Source organism: Toxotes jaculatrix, chromosome 8 (genome assembly GCF_017976425.1).
Source record: "Toxotes jaculatrix isolate fToxJac2 chromosome 8, fToxJac2.pri, whole genome shotgun sequence".
Classification (NCBI taxonomy): domain Eukaryota; kingdom Metazoa; phylum Chordata; class Actinopteri; family Toxotidae; genus Toxotes; species Toxotes jaculatrix.
In genome coordinates, this window is record NC_054401.1 from 8,466,193 (window position 1) to 8,484,194 (window position 18,002).

Consider the following 18,002-nt stretch of genomic DNA (forward strand, 5'->3'; position numbering starts at 1 on the left):
GAAACTCCGACTGACCAATCACAACTCTGCTTTCAAATTGACAAAGGGCACTGTGGAAGGAGATGACAAAAACAACACAAAACTGAATCTGTTGGACAATTTTTATATAAAAATATCTACAACTTTTGTCAGAGATAAAATAGCACACGCGTACATGCACACAGACTTAAAGGTGCTGTGGACATAGGTTATAAAAATGGCAGAAAGAAGGGATTTCACTGTGCAATACTTAGAATGTCAAGTAACATTGTAAAGCCTTTCAATAAGCCAGTGGTTCTCTTTTTCATGCATACCCTCCTTCAGAAGTCACCTAATCAGAGAACCACTGCAATAAGCAGACTGGATACAAATTTTAAAAGAATTAAAATGTCAAAAAAAAAAATGGAGCTGATCACTGCAGCATCTTGTAGGTGACCGGTTTTCTCCCAGTCATAAGCAGCTGGATAGGTAGGCACTCTGTCCATACACTGATGCCCAAAAATGAATGCCAACTAGGACTGTCTTTTGTCATGAAGTCCAGGAAAAGAAGGTCAGTTTGTGAGGAAGTTTAATGTCAGGTGCAGTCTGTTGCTGGTCTGTCTTCTCACTGCCTGACCCTTCTCCAGGGTGTCCTTTTAGGCACTGAAGTCTGATAGTCTCTTTGTTGGTTGGCTGTGTAGAGGTAGTTGGAAATTGCACTGGGCAATAACTTTGAGCTAGTAATACTGATGTACAGGCACAGATGGAGTCTTTGGAGAGTGGGCGGTGCTATGATGAGGGGTATGTGGTGTTGCTGAAGGTGAACATCCACGACTGTGGCTGGGAGATGGGGATCCTGTTGGAAAGCAGATGGTATAAATGAAATACTGTGATTTTATTGACTGTGTCCTTGTGTGTGCAGTTGTATGCATGTCCTCACCGTTTTCCGTTAAGTTGCTCCCATGAGGTGAGATTGACACAGAGTGTTGATCTTGAGCTCTTATGTGCTTGGAGGCTCTCCCTCGTAACACATCTGCTATCTGGAAAATATTTACAGTCTGTTACAGCCGTGTGTGCATGACCTAAGGTGAGGGTCACAGTGATCTACTCAAACAACTGGAGTTGAATAACAATGTACCACTGACAGAGAAAACACTGCACCATCCAGGTCTGGCCTCTAGAGGGAAGGATACACACATTTACTGTCCATTTTGGTCACCATCCTAATCAGACCTGAGTAAAGGAGATTTTGCAATTGTTTGCATTTGTTGTTGACATAAGTTAAGTAACAAATGTGTGGGGTTTTCCATCATAAAGTTACAGTGAGTGACTGAAAGTTTGGACATTTACAAGGAAGTTGTTCACAGTCAGTTTGGTAACCCTCAATCAGGGTTCACTGCTTTCTTGATCCTATCTAAATTGTCCTAAGGCAGCCATAAAACAACCATAAACAACCATAAAAAGGGCTAAAACAAACAATACAGTAAAAATGGAATCTCAAGGTCTGTGTTGTTATGTATATTCTCTTTTTCTGTCATCACTCACTTTCTTGTTCTTAGCCACCATCACAGGGGTGTCATTGTGGTAGTTCTTGAGGCTGCTGTCAGCTCCACTCTTCAGCAGGAGCCGCACAGTGTCCACCTGACCTCGGCCACAGGCGCTGTGCAGGGCTGTATTCCCACTGTAAGACTGGCCGTTGACATCACAGCCATTCTGCGACAGAAAAACATAAGAGGTTAACACAGATGTGATTCATAAAGAAAGCCAGAGTGGAAGCATAGAAAGTGAAACATAAGATAGAGCCATGGAGAGGTTGAGTTACATCAAATAGCAGAGATAAAGGAAAGACAAAAGATAATTCTGTCCATGTACAACACATCTCTAAGCTGTGACAACACATCTAAACTCTAAACATTTTTGCTCCGATTCTGTGAAGGTCTTATCTGTAAGCTAGAAAAGAATGGGAAACTGTGTATGCAGCTGATGAGCTGGGGAAAAGAAAACCAGACTGATCAAATAGAGCTGAGTCACAACCCTTTCTCTCCCCACACACCCTCATTACCTCAATGAGGAAGTGGACCATGTCTGTGTTATTGCCTTCCACTGCATGCATGAGAGGACTGTGGCCACTTTTGATGTCCTAATTAGAAAAAAAAAGCACGATGGATGGTAAATGAAAAATTAGTGATGTTGTGAAACTTAGCCAGTGTTGACTCAGTGCAGCGCAGGGACTAACCATTACATTGATGTCAGCTCCTGCATCCAGCAGCATTCTGGCTAAATCCTTAAGGCCGCGCAGCACAGCCAGATGGAGAGGACTCAAACCTGAGAACGGGATAAAGCAGAACCTCAGTTTTACATTGAGTAAATATGGGCTTATGCAGTATACATATACTACCACCACACACAGTATCAACCCTCAGAGACATAGGAAGAGCAGTATTTAGCACATTTTCTACATAAAGGCAAATTAGTGAGGATTTGACACGAGATGAAAATTTAAAACCTTTTAAAGACATGAAATCACTGGCAAGTCATCTCCTAACAGTGTTTTCCAGCTATGTGAAGCTTAATTAAATGACTAACTAAATTTATTTGTTAAAATAGTCATAAGAAAATCACTAAAGAGGAAATGGTTACAAACAAGAGACTTTATCATTGTTAAATTACTAGAGCTACAAGCCATTCTGGATCTTTCTTTGTCAAGAACATGTTCTGTACAATACATATAACGAGCCTCTTCTGTAAACCACCACTTACCCTCATAGTTTTTGCTATCCAAGCATTTGGAGGGTAAGGACAGAGCGAGCACAACAGATAGACATTCACGCTGGTTGTATTCACAGCAGAGGTGGAGTGCTGTTTGACCGTTACGGTCCAAGGCAGCAGGGTCAGCTCCCGCCTTCAACAAAGTGTCCACCATGTCTGCCTGATGGGTTATCACTGCCAGGTGAAGGGGAGTCTGGGAGATGGGCAAAAGATATAGTTTAGACAAACCAGTGTATACAGGTCCAAAACAGCAAAAAGGCAAAATACAGCCTCTGAAAATAATATCATTTTTCACACAGCAACACACACTAGATGGTATTCAGAGAGCGTGAATCCCCCACTAATGCTGAATAATGCTCCCACTCTCTGCTATCCTCAAAGCAATCATTCCCATCTCTTAAATCTGAGATAAATAGATTTGGTGCCTGTATGGATGTCACTATTTTGAAACAAGTATCTATCCTAATGTCACTGTTCTGAAGTTCTAAAGATGCTCATAGTGGAAATCCCAGATTCTCATTGCCATCAAAATTGAATGTTCTGGTCCACTGTCTAAGGCTTTTTTGTTGACAATGTCCAACTTATACTTCCATCAAAGGAATAGTTTGACTTTCTGAGAAATACAAGCTTTCTGATGGAACATTAGACGAGAAGGTCTGTATAGTGAGAATGAGCCAGGTGACAGCTTAGTTTAGTACAAAAACTGAAAAAAAGCAGGAAGCAGCTAGCCTGGCCCTGTCGAAAGGTAAAGTTAAAAAATCTTAAAATGACACGTTCTTGTAAGTGAGGACAGAGGAAAAGTGTTATTATTTCTAGTGTCATTTCTAACCTGTCGTACAGGTTAATGGTCAGAGACACAATAAAACAATGGCAGTAAGAACGGCCAACACCTAAAATAAATAAAAAAAGGAACCATACCTGGTTGGGTTATCATTATTGCACTTCAGAAGTGAATGGTTACAGGCATAAATGTCACGTACCTATTCCCACATATAAATAAACACACCAAACATTACCCCACCCCCCAACAACAGAATGTCCAAAAATCCTGATTGCACCATATATCGCCGCACAGCAACAACAGTCCTAACATGAGAGTGTGTGATTCATTTAAAATGAGGAGGAACCCATTCTGAGAAACAAACAGTCTTCAATGATAGCACCAACAAGAACTGCACACAGTTCACTGGGCGCTTGCCTCAATGAATGATGAAGTGCTGAATTAAATCGCTTGAGCAATCTAGGATGTTCCTTTGGGTGAAGTCAGCATGTATCATCCTGCTAATAATTATGTCAGCTCATGCAAAGGACGGCACTGACAAGTTGCTGTTCAAATTAAGTAATGCATCAGTTCAGTCTTAAAGGGAAGTCATTCAAACTGGAGTTTTTAGCTGCTATTCAAGTTACTCAATAAACGCATCAATCAGGAACAGACTACTGCTCCAAGTTTCACTTTTGCTGTTTTACTAGTATTGTGTGTGTGCGCGTGTATACACATGCGCATGCATGCTGGGGGCTTGTTCCAGTAAAGACTATAAAAAAAAGTAGTCTAGCTGTGGGAGAGCTTCTTTGTGGAATTCCTTCTGTGTGTCAATGCCAGTGTTCCTCCTCTCTTCATCTCCTGTTCCTCTGAATCCTGTGAGTCACACACATGCTTACAGATCAAACAGAAAAAAAAGTAAACACATACTATCATTGTCCCCGTTCAAATTTACATTCTTCCTTTTATCAGCATTTAGTGTTAAAAGGACATTGTGAAAAGCAGCTGTAATACTATTGTGTCCCCACACAGCTCTAAATCGTATGGTAGTATCTTCTTGAATCATTCCCAGAACTTTCTACACTAAGGCCTTTTAAGGCTTTCAAAATAGACATCTCAGAGTTGGCAGAGTCTAGCTGTGGCTTCCTGTAAAGGATTTCAGAGTGACTAAAACAAAAATCCAGCAAAGATAAGACGAAGGGTGGGAAGAGAGCGAGGCGGGTGGCAGGGTGGAGAGACGGCGGAATGAGGAAGAAACGGAAGCAGCAGAGGGGAGTACAAGGGAAAGACAGGATAACAAGGGAAAATCCCTTCTCTTTCCCGTGTCTGTCCTCACACACTTGCATTCCTGAAAAATGAGTGGATCAGCATGAATGCTATGAAAAGATGAGAGGAGGTTTCTGAGCATGAACAGCTCCAGGCTATAGGCAGTGACAAACACAAAAAAAGGTAGAAGGCAACGCTGAGAGACAGAGACTTTTGCAGTGAACACTGGGGGGTAAAGACACTCCTTTTGCACAAATAAACATCATGCGCTCTTACGTCAGTGATGTTGACAGTTACGCTGATAGCATCAGTCAGTTGATCACTTATGGTTAGAAACTATAAATTCTCTTAAGCTATATGCAGCGACAGATATGAGAAAAAGAGCGAGTAGTGAGCGAGAGAGCGCGGACGAGAGAGAGAGAGAGAGAGAGAGAGAGAGAGAGAGAGAGAAGGGAAAGTCCCTGAAAACTACCTTCTGAACCTCATTGTAAGGTATGTTGAGAAACAGCCCAAAGCAAGGGGGGGTTGTCATGTGACTTCTCGGAACAAGAATACTAAAGCACACGCAAACACACACAGATGTCTCACTCGCACACACGCTCGTGCAAACACACTCACAGTAAAAATGTAGTAGCATGCTACCAGCATGCACATAAACAAACAGTAAATATTTAACATGAATTTATGTGAATCTCAATTAAAAGGGTTCAACATTACAGAGAGCTTGGTGATTTACAGACATTGCCTCTAAGTGATTATTGAATTGTTACAGATCACCTTCATACTGCACTGTAGCAGTAACACGTGCAGTTTAGTGGATATCTTTAATCTAAAGCACATGACCATCAGCGCATGTTTTAGTGTGGGTGGCCCCAGGGGATTCAGTCCCCAAACCCCACTAGTGTCTCTGCCACACACTACACCATCAACTGTGGTGAGAGTACTACAGTGTGTGTTTGTGTAGCTGTACTGATAGTATGACCAGTGTGGGAGTATCAAACAGCTGTCTCTATCATCATAGTAGTTCATAGTAGAGACGAAGGCAAATCAAGCACTGCACAATTGTTCAGTTATGGTACTGATAGTAACACTCTGTCAAAAAGTTCCATATGCAAACCACAGAAACTCAGGATTTGTCATCAACATTGGGAAAGTTATATTTTAATTTTACTTTGTGTTTAGGAAGTTGGCCAGTATCAGAAATGTGTTTAGGTCTGTCTGGTAAACATTATGAAAAATAAAAAGTTCCCTGGCCTCATTTTGATAATTGTATTCTTTAGGCCCTGTATTCAGTCAAAACCACACAATCTGGTAGGCAAATGACTGTTAGGACCTGTGCCTGAAAATCTCCCTTTTTGGTTATAACAGCATATAGCATTATATATGTGAGTGTGTGAAAAGAGGGTTTCTGTGTGTGTGTGTGTGTGTGTGTGTGTGTGTGTGTGTGTGTGTGTGTGTGTGTGTGGCGTGCATTCATTTTCATACACAGGGTAGACACAGGATATCACAAAACCTATGCTGTCAAGCCTCATGCGACGAGGAAAGACAATAACAGATGATAGCACCAGCGTTATTTCTGGTAAGCAGGCCCGCAGTGTCCTGTGTGGTGTGAAACCCCAGCCTTGAGAACTAAAAATCAGCACAGCTCAGGTGCTTTTTGTGTTGAAGGATGAAAGAGAGAAAGCTGGCAGACTGCAAGGAGGAGGGCAAGGAGGTGGAGACAACAGAGGGGAAAAGAATGTGTAAAGGTTGGCTTAAGGCCAGTGGTTGGGACAGCCCTGGATTGGGAAACACTCAAGGCAATTCCTTGTACACATTACAGTAAAGTACGCTGTAGTTAATCCCTTATGAGGCTGCCATGTAGGAAGTTTAAGGGCACAGGCCTTTTTTTCATTAGACAGACCGGTCACTTCACTGAGGGCCCAATTTGAACATTAATATTGGTGTAGATAGTGCCAATGTTACTCATGGACAAACAAATGTTAGTCAGACTCTTTATCAGAAGAGTCAAGAAAAGATTAGTCAAAATTATATCTTGGAATACCAGTTATGTCATGCAATTTTCCAGCCTGTTCATATGTTTTCAGTTAAAGCCAAGACATGAGATCTGAGTGCAGGGGTCATGAGAGTTCAAAGGAGTCAAGACTTTGCTTAATCATCTTGACTCCCTCTGAGTTTCACAACATGGTAAATCCTACATGCAAACCCTAAAAAACCCCTTCCTATAGGGAAACCCAGCACCAGAAAATCATGTACACAATAAAAGAGAACACTGGAAACCACATGTAGTCCTTCCCAGCATGTGAATGATTTTGGCCTATGGCAAGTGAAGGTGGAGAAACCGGGAAGGGTGAATTCCACCACATCACCATAAGCCGCCATGACTGTAAGAGTATGCGATAATGCAGTGCAAGGCAAGGAGGAAACCAAGGCACTTCCTCTTTCATTCTTTTCCATGTTACTGTTATCAGAAGGGTGAGGCAGGGGAATGTGTTTTACATGCTGTGGTTGATAGGACAGAAGTCCCCTATCACATTTTTATTCTCTATCTGTCTTTCATCATGTTACACTGACTGATGCCAAGGCCTGTTTCATATGTTATAAAATAGAACTGAAATGTTTAAAAAAAAATTTCTGTGGATCCGATGGCTTCCACAATTGAAAGAAAGGTATGGTAGCAACTCTGTGCGCACATGGTGAGCATCTGTGCTTCAATGGACAGAAATGTGGCATGTGTGTTTTTAAAGTGTACTTGTTTTACCTGACGTAGGTTGTTGTAGATATCAAGGCCTTTGTGAGCCAACAGCAGGAGATGGATCAGTCTGTAGACAATGGTCAACTCCTTCTTCACCACAGCTATATGGAGAGCTCTGCAATAAATAACGCAATGAATAATGAAAAGAAAGCTCCACTAAGAATTTTACACTAAGAGTTGAAATAGAAATCCTGCAGCAGAAAACTCAGTTTCAAAGAGAATTTAGATGGGTCACAGGTTTTCCTGACATTGTGACCCATCCCAGAAATAACTTTTAAGTTAATGACCAATAACTAATCAGAACTTTATGCGTTGCACTTAATGCGGGTAACACATTGCTGTGCAGTGATCTCCACAATAACATGACATTTCCTTTCAGCACTATTTGGTGACATGATTATAAGAATGTGCTGCATGACTGATGGTGGATGGAGTTTTTGCTCAAAAGTTACCTTTGTGAACTGTTAAAGCCAAAAATAACTTCCCAGCATGGTAGCAACAAAGCTTGACAAAAATTCCACTTAAAGCAATGGTTGGACATTTTGGGAAATGTACTGCATTCTCATGCTGAAAGTTATATGAGAAGATTGACAATATTCTTGTATCTGTCCATTAAATACAAGGGTACAGCTATCAGGCAGTTAGAGTAGCTCAGCATAAAGACTGGAAACAGCTAGCCTGGCTCGGTCTGACGGTAATAAAAGCACCTGCAAAGTTCATGTTATATCTTGTTCATGAACGACAGGTTGCGGTTTAACAGAGGTTCTGTGCCAGACTCTTTCTGGGAGCAGGGACCTCTTAAAGTCTCAGATGATTGGTTTGGGATGAAAAACATTAAATTCATGGCCTTAAAACCTAACCTGTAAAGGATTTAAGTTTGTTGTGATCAGAGCAGCAGATCCCACTTGATCTAAATCCTACTTGACAGTTGTACCAAGGAGTTCCACAGATGTCAGGCATGACTCACAGTGTTCTTATCGCACCCTTATCAAGACTAAAGGGGAAACCACTATCTGTGGTCTCTACGTGAAGCGAAAGAACAAACGCAGGCCAAAGTTTAGGACAGGGAAGAGCAGGAAACTGAGTGGGGGGAGGGCATGCTGTAGAAAACAGAATAGCAGTTTTCTTCTGTCAGAAGAAGCAGCTTCCAGTAAGAGCCAGACTGGTTTTATGTCACTTCCTGTTGTCAGTAACAATGGCTGCACTCTTTCTCCTCTATATCGTTCTTTTTGCTGTGAAATGCAGCCATCGAGCTGTATGGTTTTTGACAGGGGCTTTTTGAATCAGCTTCATTCAGTAAATAAGTCGTAATCAGACATACAGTATCACAGTGCAACAGGAAACAGGGACACTTCTTGAGAATAAGTTAAAAGTACCCTTGCACAGAGTTTGAGGTCAGAAAATAAGTTCTCACAGTGACAAAAGAACTTGCAACACTTCCTCTCAGCTATGTGTCCCACTGACATGGAGTCATTAACGATTGTAATTTCCTGCCTGAAAAAACAGATTAAAGACCTCTGAGGAAACAGATACTCTGACGTATAATGCTAAGGTATACATTTGCACACCACAACTACACTTTCATGAAAACTGCTGTGTGGTTTAAGAAAAGGTTCTTCTTGTACGAATGTATGTATGGTGTCTATCCATCTATCTGGCTATCTATCTAGCTATATACCTTATTACAGGTTTACAGTATTACAGTATCACATTAGTCTAATAATCTCTTCCAACCACATAAAAGCAGCTCACATAATCTGCATATTCCTTATGAAAACGTTCATATTCGGAAGGCGTGTACGGACAGAATAATACCTGCGGTCTGTTAAATTGAAAGACAAGCATGTGCCAACACACACACAGTGTTTGCTGGGAAAAAACAGTCATGCTGTACTATGTCTGTGTATATAATTAAACAGTTACGAAAACAGCCAAAATAAATGCAAATTGTGGATTAACTGTGTGTGCAAGTGTATGTACATGCATAATTCCTCCACATGCATGAACGCGTATGGAGATCAACTCCACAGCATAAGTAAAAAGCTTAAAGTTGCAGTGCAAGAGCAGGTAGGAACTGCAACTGCAATAAACAATCAGATGATTTGCTCCTGACATCAGAGCAAAAAGCAGAACTTTGTATGTTTTAACATGATTGAGCTTGGTGGTTCTTTCCTCAGCTGGTCCCTGTTCCCATAACTGACCCCAACACAGTGAACAAATCTGTACCAATAAAGATCACTGGTCATATTTACTGTACATGTTATCAGCTGCCCATCATTTGCGTTAGTCCAATCCTGATACAGTATATACATGGTCAAAAATAATTACTGCTTAGGTAAGACTTGACCAGGGTTTTATCAAACTTTCTCAGCATTGAACTCATTGTGATGAATGGTTTATAATGACCTAAAGTCATTCTACCTTTCTTGTATACTTTTCTATCATCAGCCATATCTCCCTTTTCTCTTAAGATGAAACTGTACTGTTTCTAGTTCCTGGAAGTGGGGCAGACCACAGCCCCAGATAACCCGAGGCACAACGGTACTGACGCAGACAGGAGTCCCGAGCTCGCCACATTAATACAGTCAGTCTCAGTGTAAGCGTGTGTTTGTGTGTGAGAGAGAAAATACAGACTGCAAAAAAAAGGAGAAGGCAGAGAGAGAAGGCAGCATACATGTGGTATCCTGTTTGGTAAGGAGGGTAAGGGCGCAGCCAAACTGAATGATCAGACTGAAGTTGAACATATCCTGTGGTCTGTGGACCAGCTGAGCAATGGGATGGTGCGTCAGTGTGTGAATAGTAAACAAAAGCGAAGCGGAGACGCATCACAGTCCAGTAAAAAAGAAAGCTTACATACCATGTATAGTCTGCTGTGCTCTGTATGAAGAATGAATTACTTCCAGGCTTTGCTGAGGTGAAGGTATTTGTTGGGAAAATGTGTTTGAGCAAACCTGGATGAGCAAGTAGTTTATTCTTATGTTGGATATGTTTTTTTTTTCCAGAGCCTTTCTACATTCATCATTAGGGTCACATCATAACCCTTTTACAGGAATACACCTAGTTTTAACCTAGGGTCTGTCGGGGAGAGTGAGTATGTGAAGCCCCTTTGAGACTCTTACTGTACACTAAAGCAGCTATTTGTAGAGTACTTGAGGTTAATGCTTGGAGGATGATGGATGAACTCCAAGGATTTGGAACATTAATCTGTGTAAATATCACATCGTCAACTTCCACAGAAGACTTCAGCTTGCAAATGTAGCTTGCAATTTCGTGTTAACTCTCTCCCCTGATTTTTTTAAGGGTGACATTTATGTTTCTGAGTGAAATGTTTTCCTACTAACTATTGAATGGACCCGAACCCAACTATTGAATGGACTGGCATGAAATTTGGTATACCCATTGATGCCCCCCTCAGGAGTAATTGCAATAACTTTCCTGACGTTTCATCATTTTACTGACATCTGCGTCAACCTTAAGTGTACTTTCTGTTTAGGGCCAATTACCAAATGTTAGCATGCTACATGCTAAACTAAGACGGTGAAACTGGTTTGTGTTCAAAACTGTCTGCTAACATACTAGTATGTAGTGAGTTCCAACTGCCTAGTATATGGATTTTGTGTACGCTAGAAATTATGGATTAGCAATAAGTTCTGCGTATGTGCTATGAGCTTACTGGACATACTCAACTGCACAATGGTGGAATGACGAGGCAGACAGTTCCAGCACCAGCCAGCACCAACAAGCATACAAAAGTGAATAACCAAACTATAATACTGTTTGCATGTGATCAAATAATATTCTAATGACTGGGTTTGCATTTATGATGAACACGCTTCTATGGACCCAGGATGTTAAGGTACAGTAAACTGGGCCAGCGGCTCTCCCCATAACTCTGAATACCTTGCAGCAGAGTTACAAATAGCCTTTAGTCAGAAAAACAGACCACACGCTGGAAATCTGCATGGTCACATTCCCGCCTTGTGCTGCTGTTTTTGTGTCCATGCATTTCTTTCCAGAAACAACTGTTTACATCTGGTTCAGTGCATATGTGCAGAAAATATTGGGTCTATATGTAATTTGACATTATCTAAATCTGCAGCAGCTATAATGACCAAGCAAAGGTGTCTACATGACAAAATATTTCCAAACTCATTAATGTGCAGGTAAATCCACTGACTGATGGACGCATGTGGACATTTGTTTGTAGGAGCTGTAAGAAAATCAACACATCTGCACATCACACATACAAATGACTGAAGTATGAGGAGAAGCAAGTGACACATAACACAGAAAAGGAACGAGAGAGAGAGAGAGAGAGAGAGAGAGAGAGAGAGAGAGAGAGAGATTAAGCTGATAGAAAGAAAGCGGTAAATGAGGAAGTGAGGAGCGGGTTTTCTGAGCCAATTCATTTAAAAACAAATGAAAGACAAACACCTGAGAAAAACCACAAAACTGAGCTGTCACTAGTTTTCCCGAAACTGACGTAAGAGCGCATGCTCGCTATCACTCACATTATGCATACACGCACTCATGTACATACAAACAGTGCGAAAAACGATGGGGGGCTGTGAGAATGTTTCTTTCTGCAGAATTCACACAACGTTTCAAACAACCACAAAACAAAAAGTAGGTACTACACTACGCAAGCTAACCAAGGTCTCACCATCATTAAAAAAGGGGCTAGATTTTGTGGAGGTTCTCTTCACTGCAGCTTTGTTGCATTAAGTGACTGCAAATAAGATAATGTTTACATCAGCTTTCCATTTTGTTTTTGTATCTGTCCTGCAAATTTGGATACTTGTAAGACACTCAAGAGTGGAGTGTCAGCAATTTATTGTAATGATACAGCAGGTGAACATGAAAAATAAGATCAGGTTGGCTGCAGTGATAAAGACACCACAAAATATACTTACTTAATATATATACTTTTGCATGTGTAAAAATGCATTCATCCTACTTCCTTGCCACAATCTGTTAATGGCGGACGTCACTGTGGTTACGAGTCTCTGAAGTAAATACTCAATGAAACAATAAGCAGCTGTGACATGTCACAGGACTTAAGGTTCTGCTAAATGTTGGTCGTCACGAGTTTGTTTCAAATGGATGCGAATGATGTTGATACGTTTTGAAACCACAGCATCAAAGTGCCATTTCATTCTTGGACATGCCATGTTTTCAGTCACATGACTGTGTGTGTGTGTGTGTTCTTGTATCAGTTTGTCATTTCAGTTAGTGTGTGGGTGGGTGTTAAACCCTTAGACAAAGTAAAGTAGCCATGCGTTAAAGTTTAATATTTGCATTCATGTGGTCTCGAAAACTCCTCCAGTGTCCTGTGTACAGTATTCTCATTCCCAACCCCCTACAGACTACAGACTACAGAATATTATAGGTTGTTGAACACAAACACACAAACATATGCATGCAATGCCTATTTAATTAACAACTCATACTCAAGTTTCCAGATTCAAAGTCTCCATTGCCCCTCAGTGAATCATTCCTGAACTACACTAAACCATTTTCCCTTATAGGAAGTGAAACAGCAGAAAAGAATTTAGTGGGATATGGGGGAGGAGGGGGGTGGGGGGGTCACTGACTGTACCTTTTCAAAACCAGGTGATTCACAGGGATCATGACAAACCAAGTGAGATGATATTACAGATGTCTCACAAACCACAACCACCATGTAAGAATGTCAGCCTGTCGCTTGTTGAAACCAGTATTGTTTGAGTCCATCCCAGTGAATCACTTGTAGTGGCTTGTTGTTTATGTGACCATTTCAGTTTCACTGTTTATGACTATGGTAACGGTTTCCCCCTGAGAAAGCAGTATAAGAAGTACAAGTGTCAAGTCTGAAAAGAAGCAATATGTAGTCTGTAGTCTATCACTGGATGTAAAGGGAGATATGATCTGAACTGAAATGCCATGGGCCATTTTCTTGTGTTTTTAAAATGTTACAGTAGCTGATATGTAAATAATAAAATTAATGACTGAATTCTATTTGTTTGGTTTCAGGGTCCTGGTATTGTGCATGCTGGCTCAAGACTTACTGGGACACCTGCATTTCTAAATCCTACAAGTCAAAATATCTGCTGCTATTGGTTCATGCAGAAATGATTTTGAGAATGCAGCTCTAGAGACAGACATTTCAGATCCATGAAAAGGCAAACACACACAAATTATGTGTTAAAACTTTAAGCTGAAATAATATACAGAACCCTTTGGGCAAAAGTATCGTTATTTCATTTCATAACATAACATAACATAACATAACATAACATAACATAACATAACATGTTTGAATGTTATTAAAGGTTAAGATACTACTGAATCTGCTGTCTGTGTGCTGGTATTTAGTGTCACATGGCATTTTTAGTAGCCAAAACATACTTTTAACTACTTTTTGCCCATAGAGGGCATGAAAATACAGAAAGCTCTGTTTATTACAAGTGTGACCTCTTATAATAACAAGAATAAAAAAAAAAAACACTATCTATTTTGCACCTTGAAACAGCCCTTGCATTGCATCATTAAAATTTTGTAAGGACAGTTTAGCTGAGTGTAACTTGGCAAGTTTGCACCATTCATCTCAGACTCATCATGCACACATCACAAGTTCAAATTCATGGTGTCGACAGGTGAGGATCTGAGCTGGGTCTACAGAAAATTACAATAAATCCTCACGGTCTGCTGGAAATCTCATGAATATTTATGATTGTGGTAAGATTGCCAGATCTGTGAACTGTGCCAAGTTTCGACTGCCAACTCAGCCACCTGACTAAAATGTAATGATTATGAAAGTGCACGAGGTGGATGAATCATAGAAATCTTTTAAGTTTACTGTATGCATCAGCTACTTGGATATGTGATGGATGGATTGATGGATGGATGGATGCATTATATGTAACTTCCAACCTAAGCTATTTTTAAAATATCAACATACGTGTCTCCATCTTCATCTTGATGTGTAGCCAGAGCGATATCAGGCAGCAGGTAATTGATTTGGTGGGCCAGAGCTTGCCTTGGCTCTAGGACTGGGGTCAAGTAATACACTGGGTATTGACCTGAGCAGGAATGAGACAGAGAGGCAGAGACAGAGAAAGAGAAACATATAAGGTGGGAGGCACATAAGAAAAAGAATAAATGAAAGTCATGGCGATACATACAAAATGAAAAGGCTGGCCTGGCTAACAAGTTATTTTTTTTAATAATAAGGAAGTGTGCAAATCTCTATCAATCTATGTGTAAGCGTAGTATTTAGTTATGACTTTGCTCAGTAAGCTACTTTTGTCAGAGACTTGACTGAGGGGGAATACTAGAGAATGGCTGACTGGACATTTTCTCATTGATTCAGCTGTTGCTGCTGCATCAACTGGAACTCTGCGGTGACACACTAGTGGCCAAAATGTATAAGGAGGAGAGTGTGTTGTGTGCTGTTACTGTTTTCAGAATCAAAACAGCCTCAAAACAAGAATCATTCATGTAACACCACAAAATATTTTTGAGCGCCTCTGCAGGTTATGCCATGCTACATGTTACTGAAACCTAAATTGTCTCTGACATGGTCTTACCATTCAACAGTGTTCAGAGACCCTGAATTCACCTGTCGCATAACCAGCCTCATTCTGGCCATACAAAATCACTGTTTCCTCAGAGAACAGGAAACCAAATAGCCTACTTTAGATTATAACTATAGTCGAGAAATCACAGCAAATCTTTGAAGTGCAGCAACGTTCCAGGAGTTAATACGTTTTAAAACAGAATGAAAACGTTTCGCACTAATGTAGACTGAATGTTGGTTAGAAACGCTTACCGTAATTAAATGGGTGCAAACAGCCAATGGGACATGTGTCTGGACTCTGTCCTGTCCGTAAAATCCACCTGGGAGTCACTGGTGCTACACCGACCCTGTTTTCACCAGCGATTCTGTCAAAACCTCCGGCGAAACTTTCCGTAATAGTAAAGTCTTTCACAGGGGACAAGCGGTCTCCACTTTCTGGTGGAGCCGGTGACTGTGTCTGAGTCTCCAGCTCGACAGGGAACGGGCGTTTCCTCAAAGGAAGCCTGAGGGAAGAACTGTCCGCCGGCCGTTTGCGAGAAGCACCGGTTGCTGAACCCGGGGCGGTTCTGACAGTGGGACAGCGCATTACCGGACTGTTCGTCCCCGTGCAAACAGAGGGTGCAGGTGAGCATACCTGACGCGACCTTTGCAGTCCGCAGTCCGGAGTCCTAGACCCGGCGCTCCCACGCTCTCTGTTAGTGGTGCTCAGATCCAGCGGCGCTGTGGCAACCGATTGGTGGTCACCGTTCATGGTCATGATCCTTGGCATCAACTGGTGGCGAAGCGCTCAGGACCTGAAGAGGTTCTTCGTGTGTGCGAGTGAAGACAACCTCTCGACGTTTGTGGGGGTCAGTCCATCCAAAGTGCCCAACAGTGCGCAATTCCCAGCTCCATGAAATCAAATGGGTAGCGATCAAATCATCACTTAGTTTCCTTTTGTGTCACTGGTGTGTTTCAGATAAGCGTTCAAATCCATTGATTCAGAATGCTAATTAACTTTGAAAGAAGAGCCAATGGAAGTTTGGCGTAGATTATGTGTATCCTAGCGCACCTATGATAACTGCACAGTGACACTTGACGGTGTGACGGTGCTCTCCCTTTAAACCGAAACAAAGCAATTGGGTCAAATTATACCGAGTGAGGCAGGAAAAGAGAAAACACTGCATTGAATTCATAATAATTTCTGCATTTCCGACTTCTCTGACATCTGTCTGTTTTGCATGCAAGTTCAAAACATATTACTGAATTTCTCAAGAAGTTCAAGGAGGAAAGACGGATCGATGCTTTTCTCGGCTCGAGTGTTTGATTTGCAAAATATGACAGCAGGTTAAAAAATGGGACTGGGTTGCTTATGCCATAGCTGCTAGACGTCCCCGAACTGCGTTTTAATGCACACTCACTTGTGGGCAACATTAATTCACAACTGTGGATAAGATTCAGGTGGCGCTCTTTTTGATTTCCAATTTTTCTTCACTTTGAACTGTACGGTCATGTTAACAACAGGATAAATCCTTCAGTCTTCAAATTTGGTGCCACTTAAAGTGGCAAACGGCACACTTTGCTATTTCCAAACCTGAGGAACAGTATCAGTTGATCAGGTATCGGCATGAAGACAATGGCTAAAGGTTCAGAGTCAGTTTAAAGTAACAGTGTAAAATCTTCTGAAGGTAAAATCCAGTAATCAAAGTGGTCCCTTAATGTGAAGCGTGTTTCTTTTCTTTGGTGCAAAAGCCTAACAGACTGTCACACTGAGAGCTGCAAAAAATAAAGAGTGACAGAATTGTATGAAATTGGGCATACTGGGGGGGGGGGGTTTATCATGTTTTAGTGTCCCCTGCCAGCAGACATAATGTCCGTTTTTCACCCCTCTGTGCTGAAATTTAACAATGTCCCTGTTTTGTTTTGTTTTTTGTTTTTTTTTTGTTTTTTTTAATCTCATTGCAGTATATAACACATAGTGCTGTGACACATTACAGTTGATATTACTCTTCTGCAAATGGCACCTTTCTGGTAATAATGTTGGAGTCACATTACAGATTCTCTTTTTTTTATTTCTGCAAATATGGGAACTCTTAACATTGTAAATAAACAAGATACAGAAGCTTAAGTAAGCCCAATGCCTAATCATACATTGTTTAACACTCTGGTGTTGTTTAGAGGACCCAGATTTTGCAAGTTGCAGTAGATCACATGCACAATGTCGGTTGGATCATTGACATACAAACTTTAAACTATAAAACTAACAAACTATAAACTTTCACTTATCAGTTGATTCCGTATCACTGCTACACTTCATGTGGCCATGTTACCAGATCACATATATAAAAAAGATATATGTGCATACACAAGAATGCATTTGCACACACACAAAACACAAATCACACCACATGTCCTTGTCTCTAATCTCATTCTGCTCCACTCTAAGACCAAGTTCTTATTACCAGGGTCAATTTGGGACTTTCCTCTTTCCACTGAAGTGTGGAGTGGGCAACGGAAAGTCAAGCTTGGTGTCTAAAGTCCCCAAAACACCCTAGACACCACACAAACATACTGCAGCTGTCAGGGCACTCAACCATTATGGTCTCCTCTGGTATAAGGTATCATTGTGTATGAAAAACACTGACCTCCCTCTTCCACAGCTAGTCTCATCCTGAAAGCACACTTGACAGAGCTGAATGAATGATACGCTGACTGAGATTTAACGATCTTTGAGAGCATATGTGTAAACAGAAAGAAAATCCCATACCCCTTTAGTATTAAGGGGTTCAGTATTTTGAGGCAGCGCTGCATGGTGAATATAGAGAGAACTCATCAGTGGCACAAATCAGGAGGCACATACCCAGGTGCAAAACAATGAAATGAGGCCCCCTTGTGCCAAGAGAGCAAAGGTGCAACCAGACTAATCAAGGAAAACTATTTTGAGATACATATAAAAA

General features: G+C 41.1%; 1 protein-coding gene across 1 annotated transcript; it reads right to left on the reverse strand.

The window, feature by feature from the left end:
- Window positions 1-89: 89 nt before the first annotated feature.
- Window positions 90-16,187, reverse strand: bcl3 (BCL3 transcription coactivator). Its single transcript, XM_041045410.1, has 9 exons — window positions 15,319-16,187; window positions 14,449-14,569; window positions 7,515-7,623; window positions 2,719-2,920; window positions 2,195-2,283; window positions 2,021-2,098; window positions 1,504-1,671; window positions 899-998; window positions 90-814 (listed from the first exon to the last, which is right to left on the reverse strand). The coding sequence occupies exons 1-9, from the start codon at window positions 15,833-15,835 to the stop codon at window positions 696-698; spliced, it is 1,503 nt and encodes a 500-aa protein (XP_040901344.1). The 5' UTR covers window positions 15,836-16,187; the 3' UTR covers window positions 90-695.
- Between the last annotated feature and the right edge of the window lie 1,815 nt (window positions 16,188-18,002).

Bases quoted from the DNA above. Each gene is read 5' to 3' on its own strand.
- bcl3 (XM_041045410.1), bottom strand. From the start codon at position 15,835: ATGCCAAGGATCATGACCATGAACGGTGACCACCAATCGGTTGCCACA. The intron at 2,284-2,718 runs GTAAGTGGTGGT...TCCCGTTCTCAG, and splicing joins GGATAGCAAAAACTATGAGG to GTTTGAGTCCTCTCCATCTG. The intron at 815-898 runs GTGAGGACATGC...GCTTTCCAACAG, and splicing joins GAGCAACTTAACGGAAAACG to GATCCCCATCTCCCAGCCAC.